Below are 18,816 nucleotides of genomic sequence, written 5' to 3'. Positions count from 1 at the left end.
GAATTATAGGGGTACCAGAAAGGGAAGAGGAAGAGGAACAAGTGAAAAACTTATTTGAACAAACAATAAAGGAGAACTTCCTCAATCTGGCAAAGGAAATAGACTTCCAGGAAGTCCAGGAAGCTCAGAGAGTCCCAAAGAAGTTGGACCCAAGGAGGAACACACCAAGGCACATCATAATTACATTAGCCAAGATTAAAATGAAGGAGAGAATCCTAGAAGCAGCAAGAGAAAAGGAGAAAGTCACCTACAAAGGAGTGCCCATCAGACTGTCAGCTGATTTCTCAAAAGAGACCTTACAGGCAAGAAGGAGCTGGAAAGAAGTATTCCAAGTCATGAAAGGCAAGGACCTACATCCAAGATTGGCCTATCCAGCAAAGCTTTCATTTAGAATGGAAGGACAGACTTCCGCCAAGATGGAGGGATAGGTGGAAACACTGTGCCTTCTCCCACAACCAAGTTTGAATACAACAAAGGTTTGGAGAACAAAGACACACCCAAAGACCAGAAAACTGAATGATACGGAATTCCCGACAACGACGAACCGTTCAACGGGACGATAAGAGGGGTGGAGCCAGCAGCGGAGCAGGGTCGGGCAGGACAGATCCCCCGACCTAGGCAAGTAGGCAGCCCGGAACCAGTCGCAGTGTGGGGCAGACTGACCGTGGTCGCACATTCGCACACAGTGAGACGGACCACGCAGGCCCCAGGGGGCGAACCCAGTGGTGGAGGGCTGACAGTGGTGGCACACTCGCATGCAGTGGAATGAAATGCGTGGGACCAGTGATGGTGGTGGCTGCAGCATCAGTGGGGGCCGCGGCGGCAGACTGGAAGCCATAGTCCCTCTTTGACCCCGCCCGCACATACAACATCACAACCCAGCGACTTAGCTGCACTGCTCTAGTGAACACCTTAGGGCTCCGATCCTGCTACGGAACAGGCATGAACAGCCCAAAAGATGGCGCAAGAAGAACTCAAAGTCCCAGAGCCAATAACTCTCAGTGACCGAGAAATTGCCAGCCTCTCAGAAGCACAGTTCAAGACACTGTTTATCAGGATGCTCACAGACCTGGTTGATAACATATGAAGGCTAAACTAATTGAAATGAAGGGAGATGTCCAGGAAACCAATAGCAATGGAAAAGAAACTGGGACTCAAATCAATGGAATGGACCAGAAGGAATAACTAAACATCCGACCAGAAAGGAATGAAGAAATGAGAATTCAAAAAAATGAGGAGAGGCTTAGGAACCTCCAGGACATCTTTAAACGTTCCAACATCCGGATTATAGGGGTACCAGAAGGGGGAAAGAAACAGCCACGAGTGGAACACTTATTTGTACAAAAAATAAAGGAGAACTTCCCCAGTCTGGCAAAGAAAACAGACTTCCAGGAAATCCAGGAAGCTCACAGAGTCCCAAAGAAGTTGGACCCAAGAAGGAACACACCAAGGCACATCATCATTACATTAGCCAAGATGAAAATGAAGGAGAGAATCCTAGAAGCAGCAAGAGATAAGGGGACAGTCACCTACAAAGGAGTACCCATCAGACTGTCAGCAGATTTCTCAAGAGACCTTACAGGCAAGAAGGGGCTGGAAAGAAGTATTCCAAGTCATGAAATCCAAAGACCTACAGCCAAGATTGCGTTATCCAGCAAAACTTTCATTTAGAATGGAAGGACAGATAAAGTGCTTCTCAGATAAGGTCAAGTTCAAGGAGTTCATCATCACCAAGCCCTTATTATATGAAATGCTAAAGGAACTTATCTAAGAAAAAGAAGATAAAAAACATGTATACTAAAAAGATAGCAAACTCACAATTACTAACAACCACACCTAAAAAAAAAAAATGCTAAAGAACTTAAGACACATGGACATGAACTGAAGGGGAGGAATGTGGGAGGGAGAGGGTGTGCGGGGTGGAGGGGAATGAAGGGGGAAATGGGACAACTGTAATGGTATAATCAATAAAATATATTTTAAAAAAACAACTTCCAGTCAAGATAGCAGCACAGGTGAACATGACTCACTTCCTTGCACAACCACATCAAAATTACAACTAAAATATAGAAGCGCCACCACTCAGAACTGACAGAAATCAAGCTGAATGGAAGTCAGAGAAGTTAGAACTACGGAAATCAAGAAACCACATCCTTCCAAACTAGTAGGAAAGGTACAGATGTGGAATGGTCTGGTCCTACACCCACCTGTGGTGGATAAAAGCTTGGGAGGGATGTCCTGAGAGTGAGGAGTCTCAGCCCCACAACAGGCCCCCCAGCCCAAGGTTCCAGAGCTAGGAAGTTTAGTTCCCATAACTTTGGGCTGCAAAAACCAGTGGGCACTGAGTCAAGGGAAGAAACTTTTGGAGTCCCAAGCAGTTTCTCTCAAAGAGCCCACACACAGACTTACTCAGACACACTCCCTCAGAGCTCCAGTATCGAGGTAGCAGCTTGAAAGGTACCAGGGGCATACAGGGAGGAACTGAAGTGTCTGTCATCAATGCAAGAGCTGGGGGACAGCTTTCTTCCAGACAGAAAGGTGGGCAGAGGCCACTGTCCCGTTTCTGAACCATCCCCCCAACAGAGCCACCGAGCTGGCAGGCTGGTGCCACATCTAAGTCTCCATCAACCTGGCTAACACTGTTTGCCTCGCCCTGGAGAACCTCAGAGACTCTGTCCTACCCAACTTATGGGCCCACCCAAGCTGCTTTCCCATATGAATGGCTGGTCTTGGTTCATGCTTCACAACTTCCTAAATCCACTCAAACAAGCAACAGCCAGCCTCAGTGAGCAATCAACCCCCCATGCCCACCCCCGGCCCCTATACCTATTGCTAAGTGGCCCCAGGTTCCACACCAGCACCACAAGTAGCAGCCATCTCAGACTGCTTTTATAGCTCAGGCAGGGTGGCCCCAGGCAAAACACAGGTCAGGGATGACCTTGGTTTGTACCACTTAAGAAACCCCAGAGCCTGGACACCCAGGGGACAGGTACCTTTGATGTGATATATGTTAATAACACTTTATCTCTGTGGTCTTCCTCTCCAAAACACATAATCCCAGTATAATCATGAGGAAAACATCAAATACCAACTGAGGGATATTCTACCAAATATCTGACCAGTACTTATCAAAATTAGGATATCAGAAAGAATGAAAGTCTGAGAAACCATCAGAGCCAAGAGGCAATACGACTATTAAGTGTAATGTGTTTGCTGGATGAATAATATATAGACTTTAGTTAATAATAATGTATCAACATTGGTTCATTAATTGTAACAAATGCACCATAATAATAATATCAGATGTTAATGACAGGGAGAAAATATGTTGGTTTTGGTTTTGGTTTTGGTTTTGTTTTTCTAAAGAGAAAATAGAGCAAAGTAGTGAAGGCTTTAAAGTTTAAATGGAAAGACTCATTTTCTATCGAAGTATTGTACAATTTTTCAAAGTAACAGAAGTAACAATTCAATTTCAGTCTCAGGTTTTCAATCATGATCAATTCAGATAGTTACTGAAGAAGCACTGAAGAAAAGTATCTTGAAACACATTTTTTTAATTTCAAATTCTTATTCACAGAATCAGGTATTTTCAAAGGTCCAAATGATGACCCCTGACATCAGTGCCACACAGACTCCAGTGAATCTGTTATAATTCCTCATTATGTAACAGACTCACATTATGTCAATGAGTATGTCACAGAGCAAACCAGAGTCTAGTGAATTAACTATGCCACCACAGACAGTGAGTACAGCAAGTTCACAATTATCAGTCTGAAACTAAGGTCACAGACATGTCTAGACAAGTCACCTCCCTCTCCTCTAATTGAGGATGGGAGCCAAATCACAAGAAGAAAAGTCATCCAAGAATCCCCTGGAACAGCTCAAATGCCGGTTCATATCAGACATCACTGCAACCATCAGTCACCAGATCAAAAACACTATCACTTCTGTCTATGTGAATTCTAAGCAGGTGTTTTCTTGAAGAAAGGGAAGTAGTAGGAGAGGGCAGGAACTGGTTGAGTCTCTAGCAGCTTTTTTCTTTCCCCTCAGTAGCTGAGGAAATAGCCCTGGAATAAGCGAACCTCGGTATATTTTTGTGAAGCTCTGCTAACATTCTTTTATATTAGGGTAACAAAGGATTCTCTAAAGAATAGCAGTGGATAAGAACTTACAGCCCCCGAACATCAGGTTAGGAAGAAATAATCAACTTGTGCTGACTTACAAGAGTTGTGCCGCCGCCGAAAACTTCTGGACTGACTGAGGGGCTCTGCGTGCCTATCCACACAGCTCCTGGAGCACTGCTGCTGCGGGGAGATGGCAGCATCGTGGCTCTTCGCATCGGTCCTCTTCGGGATGTTCTGAGGGGCACTGCTGGAAGGGGCGGGCTTCTTGACCAACCTGCCCATGCCATTCTGATTGATACCCATTTGGTACCCAACACCAGAGGAGCCTAAATCTGTCTGAAGGTCTCCAAAATGTTGGTTTTCTCCAGGACCTGGTATCTCCAGAATTTTTAATTCCATAATGTCACCTGCCCTGAAATACACAAAATAATCCAATTCTCAAAAATTCAATAGTGGTAATAGTGATGAAACTGGAATCAAGAGCAACCAGCTACACCTTTGTAGGGCTGCATTTCAATGAGTTATCAAAGGCAAAACACTAAGAAAGGTGGTAGAGACACACAGCTCAGCCACCAACACGGCACGGACACAGCACTGCCCTTTAAAGAGCCATATTGTTAATCAAGAAACTATCATCAACATCTTGGATTTCCAGAATGCTTTACAGCTTTTTGCATTCATTCCCTCACTTGCTCATTCAGTAGGCATATACACAGTACTTAATATGTGGCAAGCCCTGCACTGGGAATGGGGTATATAGAGATGAAAAGCAATACGTGTCCACAAAGAACTCATAGTCTGGTCAGAAAAGCCAAGTAGACAATCAAAAGTGTTAAATACTGGGGGATGAGGGGGTGGAGGGGTTAAGCAAAACAGAAAAGAAAAAAAAAACTCACGGATATAGACCATAGTGTGGTGACTGCTGGGGACAGCTGTAAGAGGATATGGGGGGGACACATGGTGATGGAAGGAGACTTTGACTTGGGGTCGTGAACACACACTACAGTATACAGACAATGTGTTGTAGAATTATGCACTTGAAATCTGTATCATTTTGTTAATGAGTCTTCCCCCAATAAATTCAATAAATAAGGAAAAAATGTTTTAAAGTGTTATGACACTTTGTCATAGTCTCCTATGACAAAGGTGTGCATAGGAAACTAGAGAACCCAAAAGGAAAATAAAGACATTAGTCTGGCAGAGGTGGTGGATGGAATATGTATGCTATGTCTGGGGGATGGAAAGTAAGAGTTGGCCAGGCAGGGCAGGCATCTCAGGCCAAGGCTAAGAGGCTGAGAATGTGTGGCCCACCTGATGCCCGCAAATGTTACAGTGTGACTAAAGAGTCAGGGGCTTGTGCAGGCCACTAGGAGGTAAGAACTGTGGAGGCAATTAGGGGCCAGTCATCATCACACTGGATTTTTCTAGTGGCTGTAGGCAGAGAAACTAGAAGCAAGAGCACCAGTTAGGAGACCAGGCAAGAAATAAGAGGAGAGAAACAGGGCAAGTGACGATGAAAAGGGAGAAAGGAAGATGGAACCACGAGACATTTGGAACCCACAGAATTTGGTGACTAACTGAAGAGTGGGATCAAAGAGAAAGAAGAATTTATTATGATTCTTAAGTTTCTAACCTGGGTGGAGAGTGTCATTAGTCGCCTACTAAGGGTAAATTTTTGGGGAAAAAATCTGTAGGTAACATGAGTTCAACTTTGAAAATCTTGAATTGAAGATTTAAGAATATCCACCTCGAAATGCCCAATATCTGGAGCTCAGAAAATGGGCCTAAATTAAAGATGTGGTATATAAGCAAACAGAGAAGTCATCAGTAGTAACAATGGCCAGTTTATAGGGGTGCTGGGCTTGGGCTGCACCTGGAATGCACCACACCTGAGGGCATTCTCCCCCGCCCACTGCCCCTGGTGGGCCTCATACACTTCCTCTCCCCAGGATGTCCGAGTGTGTCCTTGACAGCAGTCTGAGACACTAGGGCCAAGATGGAGGCATAGGTGGAAACACTGTGCCTCCTTGTACAACCAAAATTAAGGACAATAAAGATTTGGAAACAAAAACACAACCAGAACAAACAGAAAATTGAACTGTACAAAAGTCAGACAACCATTCATCCAGACCAGTAAGAGGGGCAGAGTCGGTGGCCAGCAGAGACGGGTAGACGCAGGAAAAAGCGGTGGCTGGCAGACTTGGGCGCATAGGCGGTGTGGGGCTAGGAGACCGTGGCACGGAGAGAAAATCAGCAGACCCAGTGAAGTGCAAGGCTGCTGGCTGACCATGGTCACACATTCAAAAAACAGACAGCGAGACAGACCGAGCAACCCAGGGTCCCAGTGCCAGAAAAAAAAGCTTCAAACCTCTGAATGAAAACACCTGTGGGGGAGGGGGAGGCACTGGGAGAGACTCCCAGCCTCACAGGAGAGTTCACTGGAGAGACCCACAGGGTCCTAGAATGTACAAAAGCCCACCCACCCAAGAATCAGCACCAGAAGGGCCCAGTTTGCTTGGGGGAGGCAGCGAAAGGGACTGAAATCCTACAGTGAGTGGAGCAAGTGCTGCTGTTCCCTCTCGGAACATACTGCATCACAACCAAGTGACTGGGTTGCTCTGCCCTGGTGAGCACCTAAGGCTCTGCCCCTCATACTAACAGGCGCATCAGGACAAAAAAAAAGGCTCAAACAGAAGAACAGATCAAAGCTCCAGAAATAATAAAACTAAGCAACCAAGAGATAGCTAACCTATCAAATGCACAGTTCAAAACACTGGTAATCACAATGCTCATAGAACTGGTTGGTTTTGGTCACAAATTAGATGAAAAAAATGAAGGCTACACTAAGTGAAATGAAGGAAAATGCACAGGGAACTTTTAGTGATAGAAAGAAAACTGGGAATAAAATCAATGGAGTGGACCAGAAGGAAGAAAGGAAAAACCAAACAGAAAAGAATGAAGAAATAAGAAAACAAAAAAATGAGGAGAGGCTTAGGAACCTCCAGGACATCTTTAAACATTCCAACATCCGAATTATAGGAGTACCAGAAGGGGAAGAGGAAGAGCAGCAAGTGGAAAACTTATTTGAACAAATAATAAAGGAGAACTTCCCCAATCTGGCAAAGAAAATACACTTCCAGGAAGTCCAGGAAGCTCAGAGTCTCAAAGAAGGTGGACCTAAGGAGGAACACACCAAGGCATATAATAATTACATTAGCCAAGATTAAAATGAAGGAGAGAATTCTAGAAGCAGCAGGAGATAAGGGGACAGTCACCTACAAAGGAGTTCCCATCAGACTGTCAGCGGATTTCTCAAAAGAGACCTTACAGGCAAGAAGGGACTGGAAAGAAGTATTCCAAGTCATGAAAGACAAGGACCTACATCCAAAATTGCTCTATCCAGCAAAGCTTTCATTTAGAATGGAAGGACAGATAAAGCACTTCTCAGGTAAGGTCAAGTTAAAGGAGTTCATCATCACCAAGCCCTTATTATATGAAATGTTAAAGGAATTTATCTAAGAAAAAGAAGATTAAAAATATGAACAGTAAAAAGACAGCAAACTCACAGGTATTAACAACCACAACTAAAACAAAAGCAACCTAAGCAAACAACTAGAACAGGAACAGAACCAGAGAAATAGAGATCACATGGAGGGTTATCAACAAGGGAGGGGGAAAGAGGGGGGAAAGATACAGAGACTAAGTAGCACAGATGGTAGGTAGAAAATAGACAGGGGAGGGCAAGAATAGTATGGGAAATGTAGAACCTAAAGAACTTATGATACATGGACATGAACTAAAGGGGAGGAATGTGGGTTGGAGGGGGTGTGCAGGGTGGAGGGGAATGAAGGGGGGAATGGGACAACTGAAATAGCATAATCAATAAAATATATTATTTTTAAAAAGGCCAGTTTATAAATAGTCTTATAGGGATAAATGACATGATATATGCAAATCATTAAGTCTAGTATTTAGTTATTAAGAACTCAATAAATAGTTATATTACTAGTAAAAAAGACTTGGGGTCTCCCGAACGTATCAGAAGGCATCCATGAGATCATCTAGGGAGTACAGGGTGAGAAAAGAATCAAAGATAGAAATTTGAGGAAATCAATCTTAAAAAGTGAGTATAAGAAAAGGAATCTGGAAAAAAGAAAGATAAAGGAATGGAGGAAAACATGGAAAGAAAACCCAAAGGAATGACGGAGAAACTAAACGAAGCGGACACTTTCAAAAGTTAGTGAGCACTTGTCCCGGCAGGCATGGCTCCGCTGGCCCGAGCGCTGTCCTGGCGACTGAAAGGACACAGGCTGGATCCCTTCTAGGAGAAGGCAGCCAATCAATGTTTCTCTCTCACAGTGACGTGTTTCTCTCCTCCCACCCCGCCCCCTTCCTTTCTCTCTAAAAACAATTTAAAAAGACAATGTTCTCAGCTGAGAATTTTTTTAAAAAAGTTAGGGAGCATTTGAATAGATTATAATTGAGACACTGACACTGAATTTGGCAATTAGGCCATTTGTAACCTTGACAAGAGCTAGCTAAGCAAAATGGTAAAGTTAGAAAAAAAGATACAGTCGGGTAAGGAGGGACTAGAGAATGAGGCCACAAAGGAAATGAAGGCAGATCATTTTGGTCTGAAAAGAAATGCGGGTGTAAAGAGAAGGAAATGGTAATTCAAATGGAAGTTGCATGCGGGGTGGGGGGAATGCCTGTACTATAGGGGGAGGCCTGGGGATGTTAGAATGTGGAGAGGAAAACACAGTATAATGGTTGAAACTAAAGACATGAAAAAGATGGTTAGGGTCTCCAAGGAGATAGAAAAGAATAGCATATAAAGCATACATGATAAAGTAAGCCCTGAACACAAAGGGTATTTCTTCTACTGAAACTTCAGAAGATGTAAGAAATAAAAATGGATATACCTACAAAAAAGGTTATGTGTAGGTATTGTTCAGAAAGTCAAGGAAGCTCTTGCCCGACAGTCTTTTATTTTTTTTAACATAAGCTGGCCAAACTGGTGAAAAGAGGGGCGTGAAGACAACTGAACTCCAGATACGCTGGCAAACGCTAAGAAAAATACATTCCCGTAACTAAGGACTTTAGCTACTGGCTACAGTGTGCTTCTGGAAATAAACTGTAATACAGATCCACAAGAAGAGCTACAGTGATGAAGGGGAAAATAAGGAACAACCTCAGGTTAAGAAAGCACAGTGATGTAAAACTGAGAAAGAAAATCTAAAACCATAAAAGAAAACTAAGAGGTAATTCTGAATTTGACCCAATTAAATAATGTAATATTCCACACTTGATAGAGATCAGAAAATGTTTTACAAACCCTGAACCATGAGCTGAAAGCTAATTATGACAGTCTGCTAACTACACAATCCAATACTGCAAAATCTTACCTCCTAAAAGAAGACTACTGAAAAGCAGTCCTACACGACACACTATGAGCATTCTGGCTTCGGTCCAAGCTCCACTGACCACCAGATTAGATTTAGATTTGGAAGAATCAGTCGAGACACTCACCTGAAGGTGACTTCCGGCACAAGGCACTTCACTCCATTGTGGAAAGGCCGGGTGAGAGAAATGGTCTGGCTGACCTGATCCACTGCCGACACTCTTCCCTGATAGACACCCAAGCTGTCCCCACAGTTGATGGACACAATACTGCCCAGCCAATCTGTAGCCATGTTTCAGATGTGCGACCACTGTGGAGAGAAGAAACCAGGCAACATACCTTGAGAAAGAGATGAATCTTTAATTAAATTCAGTAAAAAATTATCTCAGACTCTGTATCAGATGTTGCTTAATAATGCATATTCTGTCACATCATTAATTGATACAATAAAACAAAAAACTTCTTTCCAGAAGGAGTATGCATATTAATAAAAGTATCATTTAATATATACAAAGATCTTACAATTGCTTTAAAGCACATGTACCAGATAAAAATATGTATTTACACAGACAACAAATCACACAAACTATAACCTGTTTACAACCTGCTCTATTTTAACATATCTGCTGTCAGAATGATTTCAAAGAATGTATTATGAAGAAATAATATATAAAAAATAATATTGGTAATGTCAGAGTTGCTTATATCTGACTAACCCTCTCATGATGATAATCATAACTTCTAGACAGAATCTTTTTAAAAGCAGGCTGAAGGCATTAAGAATCCAGCATGTAACAATTACAGAATGTACACTCTTCTTAGGTCCGCCTGGAACGGTGGCCAACATATGCTGGGCCTTGAACCAGTACAAGCTCATTCCAAAGGACTGAAATCAGACAGAGGATACTCTTGGTCCATAACAAAATGCTATCTGAAACTGATAATAAGATATCTCAAATATTCTAAAATATTTGGAAATTAAGCAAGACATTTCTAAATAACCGGGGAAGTTAAAAATAGTTCACACTGCCCTGGCTGGTGTAGCTCAGTGAATTGAGCACGGGCCTGTGAAGCAAAGGGTCACTGGATCGATTCCCAGTCAGGGCATATGCCTGGGTTGCAGGCCAGGTCCCCAGTACGGGACACACAAAAGGCAACCAAAGATTGATGTTTCTCTCCCCCTCTTTCTCCTTCCCTCCCCTCTAAAAATAAATAAATAAAATATCTTTTAAAAAATAGTTCACACTGAGTGGTAGGAAAACTGTAACATTTGTGGGAACTTAAAAAAGTGCTTAAAGGGAAAACTAGAGCTTTAAGTGGTATTAGAAAAGCTGAGCCCAGCTGATGTGGCTCAGTGGATTGAGCACTGGCCTGCCAACCATACGGTTGCCAGTTCAATTCCCAGTCTTGGCACATGCCTGGGTTGCAGGCTAGGTCGGGTCCCTAGTAGGGGGCACAGAAGAGACAACCACACATTGATGTTTCTCTCCGTCTCTTTCTNGATTGATGTTTCTCTCCCCCTCTTTCTCCTTCCCTCCCCTCTAAAAATAAATAAATAAAATATTTTTAAAAAAATAGTTCACACTGAGTGGTAGGAAAACTGTAACATTTGTGGGAACTTAAAAAAGTGCTTAAAGGGAAAACTAGAGCTTTAAGTGGTATTAGGAAAGCTGAGCCCAGCTGATGTGGCTCAGTGGATTGAGCACTGGCCTGCCAACCATAGGGTTGCCAGTTCAATTCCCAGTCTTGGCACATGCCTGGGTTGCAGGCTAGGTCGGGTCCCTAGTAGGGGGCACAGAAGAGACAACCACACATTGATGTTTCTCTCCCTCTCTTTCTCCTTCCCTTTCCCTAAAAGTAAATAAATAAAATATATTTTTTTAAAAAGAGGACTTCCCACCAAGATGGAGGCGTAGGTGGAAACACTGTACCTCCTCGCACTACCAAGTTTAAAGACAACAAAGATTTAGAAACAAAAACACAACCAAAACAGACAGAAAATTGAACTGAAGTTCAAAAATTGTACCGAAGTCCGACAACAACAAACCATTCATCCAGACCAGTAAGAGGGGCAGAGTATGGGGCCTGTGGAGAGGGGTCGCCATAGGAAAAAGTGGCTGCCGGACCAAGCCAGGTGCGCAGGCAGCAGTTAGCAGATCCCAGGTGTGGGGTGGCAAAGGGCAGACCCAATGAGGGCACAAGGCGGCTGGCTGACCATGGTCACACATTCATGCACAGATAAACCAGGCAAAAAAAAAAGAACAGTGACATAGACCTCGCATTCCAAGGCCCCAGCGACAAGAAATAAAGCCTAAAAGCACCGACTGCAAAAACTTTCAGGGGTTGAGGTGCTGGGAGAGCTCCCAGCCTCACAGGAGAGTTTGCTGGAGAGACCCACAAGGTCCTAGAATGTATACAAGCCCACCCACCTGGGAAGCAGCACCAGAAGGGCCCAACTTGCTAGTGGTAAGTAGCAGAGGGAATCGAAATCCGAGAGAGCAGAAAAAACGCCATCGCTCCCTCTCTGACCCCGCACCCAGTCACAAGCCAGCGACTGGGTTGACTCCCACCAGTGAACACCTAAGCTTTCGCCCATCATATGCAACAGACCAAAACATTATGGCTCAAGCAGAAGAACAACTCAAAGCCCCAGAGCCAATACTTCTAAGTGACCTAGAGATAGCCAGCCTATCAGATGCCTGTTCAAAACACTGGTGACCAGGATGCACTCAGAACTGGTTGATTTTAGTCACAAATTAGATGAAAAAAATGAAGGCCACACTAAGTGAAATGAAGAAAAATGCACAGGGAAACAATTGTGATGGGAAGGAAACTGGGAATAAAATCAATTGAGTGGACTAGAAGGAAGAAAGAAATATTCAACCAGAACAACATGAAGAAAGAAGAATTCAAAAATATGAGGAGAGGCTTAGGAACCTCCAGGACATCTTTACACGTTCCAACATCCGAATTATAGGGGTACCAGAAGGGGAAGAGGAAGAGCAACAAGTGGAAAATTTACCTGAACAAATAATAAAGGAGAACTTCCCCAATCTGGCAAAGGAAATAGACTTCCAGGAAGTCCAGGAAGCTCAGAGTCCCAGAGAAGGTGGACCCAAGGAGGAATACACCAGGGCACATCATAATTACATTACCCAAGATAAAAATGAAGGAGAGAATTCTAGAAGCAGCAAGAGATAAGGGGACAGTCACCTACAAAGGAGTTCCCATCAGACTGTCATCTGATTTCTCGAAAGAGACCTTACAGGCAAGAAGGGGCTGGAAAGAAGTGTTCCAGGTCATGAAATCCAAAGACCTACATCCAAGATTGCTCTATCCAGCAAAGCTTTCATTTAGAATGGAAGGGCAGATAAAGTGCTTCCCAGATAAGGTCAAGTTAAAGGAGTTCATCACCACCCAGCCCTTATTATATGAAATATTCAAGGGACTTATCTAGGAAAAAGATATAAAATATAAACAGTAAAATGACAACAAACTCACAGCTATTAAAAAACAAACCTAAAAACAAACAAAACAAACTAGGCAAACCACTAGGACAGAAACAGAATCACAGAAATGGAGATTATGTGGAGGGTTATCAGCAGAGGAGTAGGAGGTCAAGAGAGGGAGAAAGGGTACAGAGAATACGAAGGATAGATGGTAGGTAGAAAATAGACAGGGGGAGGTTAAGAATAGTATGGGAAATGTAGACGCTAAAGAACTTACATGTACAACTCATGGACATGAACTATAGCGGGGGGAATGAAGGTGGGAAGGGGTGTGCACGGCGGACGGGAATAAAGGGGGGAAAATGGGACAACTATAGCAGCATAATCAATAAAATTTATTTTTTAAAAAGAATGAAATGGTGGTTCAATACTATAAAACCAATCAGTGCAATCTACCATATAAGAAAAATATCACATGATCCAGCAATTGAAGTAGAAAAAGCATCTAAGTTCAATACCCATTAATGATTAAAAACTCAGAAAAACAATATTATCAATTTGATAAAGACTTCTATGAAAAACCTACAGATAACAGTATGTACGTACTTATTGTGAAAACCTGAGTGCTTCCCCCCAAGATCAAGAACAAGACAAGGAAGTCTACTCTCACCAATATTGTTCAACAGAGCCCTGGAACTTATAAGACAAGCAAAGGAAATAAAAGGCACACAGTTTGAAAAGTAAAAAGAAAACTGTCCCTAGTTACAGATGACATGATTACCTGAGACAATCCCAAGGATCTACAAAATAAACCCTGAGAACTAATAAGTGAATTCAGCAAAGTCACAGATACAAGACAGGCATGCAAAGTCTACCTTATTTTAATATACTGATAATAAAAAAATGGACACTGAAATTTAAAGTGCAATTGCTCAAAAAATGAAATGGAAGTATGAATCTAACAAAACATTTACAGTATTTGTATACTGAAACTATACAATGCTTACGAAAAAATCAAAGTTACAAATGGAGAGATATACCATGCTCATGGATTGAAAGACTCAACACATGTTGATTCTCCCTAAATTAATATACAGGATTAACGCAATTCCTATCGAAGTCCCAGTAAGATGTTTTGTTACTGCAAAGATTATTCTAAAATGTATATGGAAAGGTAAGGAAACTAAAATAGTTAAATCATTTAAAAAGAATGTATATTTTGCTTTTTGGGGGTGAAAGGTTCTATATATATCAGTTAAGCCCACTTGATCTAATGTGTCATTCAGCTGCATAATATCCTTGTTGATATTTTGTTTGGGAGATCTATCCCTTGTTGACAGTGGGGTGTTAAAATCCCCTAGTATAAGCGTGTTGCTATCTATAATCTTCTTGAAGTCCTCCAAGATTTTCCTTGTATGTTTGGGTCCTCCTATGTTGGGTGCATATATGTTTAAAATACTTATTTCTTCTTAATGGATTCTTCCCTTCAGTATTATGAAATGTCCTTCCATGTCTTTTTTTATGGCCTTTGTTTTGAAATCTATTTTGTCTGAAATGAGTAGCAATCTAATTTGCTATTCTGGCTTTTTTCCCCCTGTCCATTTGCTTGGGATATTTGTTTCCAGCCCTTCACTTTCAGTCTGTGTAGGTCTTTTCTTCTGAAGTGGGTCTCTTGTAGGCAGCATATGTGTGGGTTATAATTTCTTATCCATTCAGCTATTCTATATCTTTTGGTTGGAGCATTTGATCCATTTACATTTAAGGTTATTATTGATAGGTATTTATGCATTGCCATTTTACCCACTTTGTATCTGTGTTCCTCTCTCTTTCACTCTTTTTCTTAAAGCAGACCATTTAGCATCTCTTGCAGTGCTGGTTTGAACTCCTCCATTTCATTCACCTCCATTTCATGCACTTCTATTCACCTCAAAGAATGTACCAGTGCAATAAAATAAGAACTAAAAAGCATAAATACTGGAAAGGAAGAGGTAAAACTGTCCTTATTTGTAAACTATTGTGTGTATGTAGAAAACCCTAAGGAATGTACCCCACCAAAAAAATCCTGCTAGAATAAGTGACTTTAAGCAAAGCCATAGGATACGTGCTCAACATAAAACAGACGATTGTATCCTACAGAATAGCAACAAACAACTGAAAATAAAATTTTAAAATACTACTTATAATGGTATTAAAAACATAAAATACTTAGGAATAAACCTAATGAAAACTGTGCAAGATCTCTACTAGACTGTTGAAAAAATTTAAATATCTAAATAAATGGAGAGATTTACCATATTCATGGATTGAAAAGCTTAATGTTGTCAATTCTTCCCAAATTGATCTATAGATCAAATACATATATCAGTAAAAATCCCAGCTGGCCTTTTTGGAAAAACTGAAAAACTGGTTCTAAAATGTACGTGGAAAGGCAAAATAGAAAAGCCAAAACAATTATTTAAAAGAAAAGCAGAGTTAGATATTTTACTACCTTATGACAAGATTTACTATAAAACTACAGAAATCAGTGTGATGGTTTTGCAAGGATAGACAGACAATGGAACAGAATAGAGTCCAGAAACAAATCCAAACACGTAGAGTCAAGTGACTTTTGATCAAGGTACCAAGATAAATCAATGGAGAAATCAAATTTTTTTCAATAAATGATGTTAGAACAACTGAGTGTGAGAAAAAAATAACCCATTCCTATCCCACACTAGATACAAAAATTAATTTGAAATAAACCACCAAAACATGAAAGCTAAAACAGATTTCACAAAAAATTAAAAAACTTGTGCTTATCAAAAGTCACCATTATAGAATACAAACTGGAAGAGGTGCAAACCATATGGCCGTGAGGCTACCTGGGAGGCAACTAGAGCAGTCCATCTGAGAGGTGATGGTAAGCTAAAACAGGCCACATCGATGGAGATGGGACAAAGTTAATGGATTCAAGACCCGTGGTGGTTTGAATTTGGTAACAGAAAGGAGGAAAATCACTTTCAAGAAAATAAGTGATGAGCCCTGGCTGGTGTAGCTCAATGGATTGAGTGCAGGCCTTTGAATCGAAAGTTCACTGGTTCGATACCCAGTCAGGGCACATGAGTGGGTATGGGCCAGGGACCCAGAAGTGGGCATACAAGAGGCAACCACACATTGATGTTTCACTCCCTCTTTCTCCCTCCCTTCCCTCTGTCTCTAAAAATAAATAAAATCTTAAAAAAGAAAGAAAATCAGAGATGAGTGGAACAAGTAATTCCATAGTTGTTATACATATACCACCAAACTGTGTAAGAGCAGAAGCAGCTAGTATTTATTGCACACTTACTTTTTCAGGCATGAACTAAAACTTCAGGGGCATTCTTTCTTTCCAACCTCATGAAAACCCTATGAGGCAGCTACTTAACCATCCCATTTTACAGATGGGGTATTTGCAACCCAGAGATTATACTCAATATTTTACGCTCTTGTAACCAGAGCTTAAAGTCAGCTTCTTAGCGCAAAGGTATATTTTCTTTGTCGTATATACTATTCCATTGCATACATATACAACAGTTTTCTTCTCATTGGACATCCAGATAATTCCATTTCTCACAATTATAATTAACACAGCAATGACCAATTTCATTTAGTGCTTGTCTTAAATTATTTTCTTAGAAAAGAGTTTCAATCAGTTCCAAGGTAAAAATCACCTTTTTATCGGATTACAATGCACCAGAGCAGAAAACTCTTTCCAAACCAAATCATTCTCAGAGTAGGTTTAGAGAGTTGAACATTCAAAATAATGATACTGTAATAAAATAGCTTAAAAGGAGTTCCACATAGGCCCTGGCTGGTGTAGCTCAGTGGTTTGAGCGCGGGCCTGCGAACCAGACGATCGCGGTTCGATTCCCAGTCAGGGCACACGCCTGGGTTGCAGCCCAGTTCCCTGCAGGCCAGTTCCCAGCAGGGGACGCACAAAAGGCAACCACACATTGTTGTTTCTCTCCCTCTCTCCTTCTCTTCCCCTCTAAAGATAAATAAATAAAAATCTTAAAAAAAAAAAAAAAAGGAGTTCCACATAATCTTGCCCATTCCCCAAATCACTCCACTGGAGGCTACCTCCAGGCAGCAAAGCACTTCAAGAAAACTTTCATGCTAGAAATACATAACCTTCCTAGACTGAATCAAGAAGAAATGAAAAATCTAAATAGACCCATAAACAGTGAGAAAATTGAAACAACCATCAAACTACTGCCCCTAACAAAGTCCAGGACCAGCTGGCATCACCAGTGAATTCTACAAAACATTCAAAGAAGGTTTGACATCTATCCTTCCTAAACCCTTCCAAAAAACTGACGAAGAGGCAATAATTCCTAACATATTTTATGAAGCCAATATAACCCTGGAACTAAAACCTGGCAAGGACAATACACACACACAAAAAACCCCTGCAGTCCAGTATTTCTGATGAATATGGGTGCAAAAATCCTAAGCAAATCGAATACATTAAAAAAATAATACATCACAATCAAATGGGGTTCATTCCAGGAACACAAGGATGGTTCAACATAGACAAATTGATCAATGCCACACACAACATTTAACAAAACAAAGGATAAATTCTTATCATCTTACCAATGATGCAGAAAAGCATTTGATAAAATACAACATCCATTTATGATGAAAACACTCAGTGGGTATAGAAAAATAAGAAAATTGGTATAGAAGGAAAGTATCTCAACATAATAAAGGCCATATATAGCAAAGCCCTGGCCAGTATCACACTCAATGATGAAAAACTGAAAACTTTTCCCCTAAAATATGGAACAAGACAAATCTGTCCACTCTCACCACTGTTATTCAAGATAGTTCTGGAAGTCCTAGCCACAGCAGTCAGGCAAGAGAAAGAAATAAAAGGCATCCAAATTGAGAATAAGAAGTTAAAGTCTCATTCTTTGTAGATGGCACAATTCTGTATATAGAAAACCCTAAAGACTTTATCCATAATCTATTAGAAACAATAAACAAATACAGTCAAGTTGCAGAATACAGAATCAATGTACAAAAATCCACTGCTTTCCTATATACTAAGAATGAAATTTCAGAAAAAGAAATGAACAGTCAGGGCACATGCCTGGGTTGCAGGCCAGTTCCCAGCAGGAGAACACGAGGGGCAACCATACATTGATATTTCTCTCCTTTTCTCCTTCCCTTCCTCTCTAAAAATAAATAAAATCTTAAAAAAAAATAAATGAAAAAACTTCCTTTTTCAATTGCAACCAAAAGAATAAAACACCTAGGAATAAGCTTAACAAAGAATGTGAAGGACCTATATACTGAAAACTACAAAGCATTATTAAAAGAGATTGAAAAAGGCACAATGAAATGAAAAGATACATATGTATTACAATCCACATCAAAATCCCAATATAATTTTTCACTTATTTATTTTAAAAATATTTTATTTATTTATTCTTAGTGACAGGGGAAGGGAGGGAGAAAGAGAGGGAGAGAAACATCACTGTGTGGCTACCTCTCACATGACCCCCACTGGGGACCTGGCCCACAACCTAGGCATGTACCCTGACCAGGAATCAAACCAGCAACTCTTTGATTCACAGCCCATGCTCAATCCACTGAGCTACACCAGCCAGGGTCCAATACCATTTTTTAAAGAAACAGAACAAAAATCTGCCAGATTTGTATAGAACCGCAAGACCCCAAAGAGCCAAAGCAATCCTCAGAAAAAAGAACAAAGCAGGAGGCATCACTCTACCTGACCTCAAATTATATTACAGAGGTATGATAATCAAAAGAGCCTGGTATTGGCAGAAGGACAGTCCAGTGGAAGGGAAATGAAAGC

At 41.2% G+C, this 18,816-nt stretch overlaps 1 protein-coding gene across 5 annotated transcripts in view; it reads right to left on the bottom strand.

Annotated features, from left to right (window-relative positions):
* EDC3 (enhancer of mRNA decapping 3) overlaps positions 1-18,816 on the bottom strand; it is a 90,516-nt gene that overhangs the window by 46,881 nt on the left and 24,819 nt on the right. For all 5 annotated transcript variants that reach the window (XM_037047038.1, XM_037047033.1, XM_037047034.1 and 2 more), the window contains 2 exons: positions 9,654-9,835; positions 4,223-4,536 (listed from right to left, as the gene is read on the bottom strand). In XM_037047038.1, the coding sequence (XP_036902933.1) occupies positions 4,223-4,536; positions 9,654-9,817 (478 nt within the window). In that variant the 5' untranslated portion in view covers positions 9,818-9,835. The remainder of the gene's footprint in view (positions 1-4,222; positions 4,537-9,653; positions 9,836-18,816) is intronic.

The sequence above is a fragment of the Sturnira hondurensis genome, unplaced genomic scaffold (genome assembly GCF_014824575.4).
Source record: "Sturnira hondurensis isolate 20B ecotype Veracruz unplaced genomic scaffold, ASM1482457v3 Scaffold0005329, whole genome shotgun sequence".
NCBI classification, from domain to species: domain Eukaryota; kingdom Metazoa; phylum Chordata; class Mammalia; order Chiroptera; family Phyllostomidae; genus Sturnira; species Sturnira hondurensis.
The sequence above is the reverse complement of the archived record's forward strand: the minus strand, read 5'-3'. Positions and strand labels throughout refer to the sequence as shown.